General features: G+C 38.9%; 1 protein-coding gene across 1 annotated transcript; it reads right to left on the bottom strand.

The window, feature by feature from the left end:
* Nucleotides 1-149: 149 nt before the first annotated feature.
* LOC124895206 (heat shock 70 kDa protein-like) lies at nucleotides 150-930 on the bottom strand. Its single transcript, XM_047405648.1, has 2 exons — nucleotides 868-930; nucleotides 150-704 (listed from the first exon to the last, which is right to left on the bottom strand). The coding sequence occupies exons 1-2, from the start codon at nucleotides 928-930 to the stop codon at nucleotides 150-152; spliced, it is 618 nt and encodes a 205-aa protein (XP_047261604.1).
* Between the last annotated feature and the right edge of the window lie 304 nt (nucleotides 931-1,234).

The raw sequence follows: 1,234 nt of genomic DNA, 5'->3' as shown, positions 1-1,234 counted from the left end.
CATTTATTCTCAATCTCGCATTTATCTGTTTGCTTTCTATTCCCGACTTCGAATCCAAACAACTACATTTGGTCGACTATTATTGAGCTCATAACATACCCTCCTTCAATTGATCCTTGTCCTCAAGCATTAGAATCAGTATGTGGAATTTAGTTTGAGGGACCGTTGAACCTTGCTTGGATGACAGGTTGAATTGAACATCCATAGAAATGCCAATGCCAATTACAGTAATTCAAACGGCTGAGCTCTTCAATTGGAACATTTTCACGCTGATGATCTGAGTAGGTTGGGAAAGTTTGCTCTTCCATGGCTGAATTTGTAGCATTTCTGGAAATTAACACAATTATCGTCCTGCCAACAGTTTCAACACCAAGATCTAATAAGGAGACATCAACCACTAGCAATTCTTGAACATTTTCATCTCCATTACCAATCAGGATTGCGTCTAGAACTGTTGTATCACAAGCCATACTATCATCCTGATTTATACTCGTGTAGAGCTTCTTCTCATCGAAGTAATCTTTTAAGAGATGCTGAATTATTGGGATTCTAGTTGATTTGCTAACGAGAACCACTTCCTGTATTTGAACATTATCTACCTTGGCCTCATTCAAACACTTCCCCACAGGCCCCACACTCTTAAAGAACATGCTCATCCATAACTCCTCAAATTGAGCTCGAGTAATAATAGCACAAAGTTCTACCTTAAACAAGGAATCCACTTCAGTAGTGGTTTAAGCAGTAGAACATAAAGTTCTGTTAGCCCTATCCCAAGCAATTCTTGATCTTCCCCCCAATTAAATCCCTTTTGTGCTCCCTCCAAAACTCAACATCGATTTTTGGGACAACACTAGTATTCATGCCTACAACTTTTGCTTTCTTGCCTCCAGTATCAGCTTTATCACCATAAGAATGCTTCTCAATAGTCATTATGAGCTGTGGAAAGGTGTTAGTAACCTGCTTGAGTAGCACCAAAATGCATTTTCTGACACCTCGCAGATTGCAGCAATATTTGATCCAGTCAATCTCTTTAACTGACACTACATCTCAAATTCCCTCATCGTGACACAACTCAGTGACTGATTTTGAGAACCAGCATATAACAACATAAATCCGAACTTAATAAGTTCCTTATAGCTGAAACATGATGCGTCAAAAACAGTACCTCTGGCATGATATTTTAGGAGGGTTCCACCGGTATCAAACAGCAATGATAAGAAATTATGCATCATAA

The sequence above is a fragment of the Capsicum annuum genome, unplaced genomic scaffold (genome assembly GCF_002878395.1).
Source record: "Capsicum annuum cultivar UCD-10X-F1 unplaced genomic scaffold, UCD10Xv1.1 ctg80577, whole genome shotgun sequence".
Classification (NCBI taxonomy): Eukaryota; Viridiplantae; Streptophyta; class Magnoliopsida; order Solanales; family Solanaceae; genus Capsicum; species Capsicum annuum.
Note: the sequence above shows the minus strand (reverse complement) of the source record. Positions and strands in the feature narration are given on the sequence as shown.

Excerpts from the sequence above, each read along its gene's own strand:
- LOC124895206 (XM_047405648.1), bottom strand. The coding sequence starts at position 930 with ATGACTATTGAGAAGCATTCTTATGGTGATAAAGCTGATACTGGAGGC. Across the intron at positions 705-867 it reads GAGGCAAGAAAGCAAAAGTT|GTAGAACTTTGTGCTATTAT; the intron begins GTAGGCATGAAT and ends TCCTTGTTTAAG.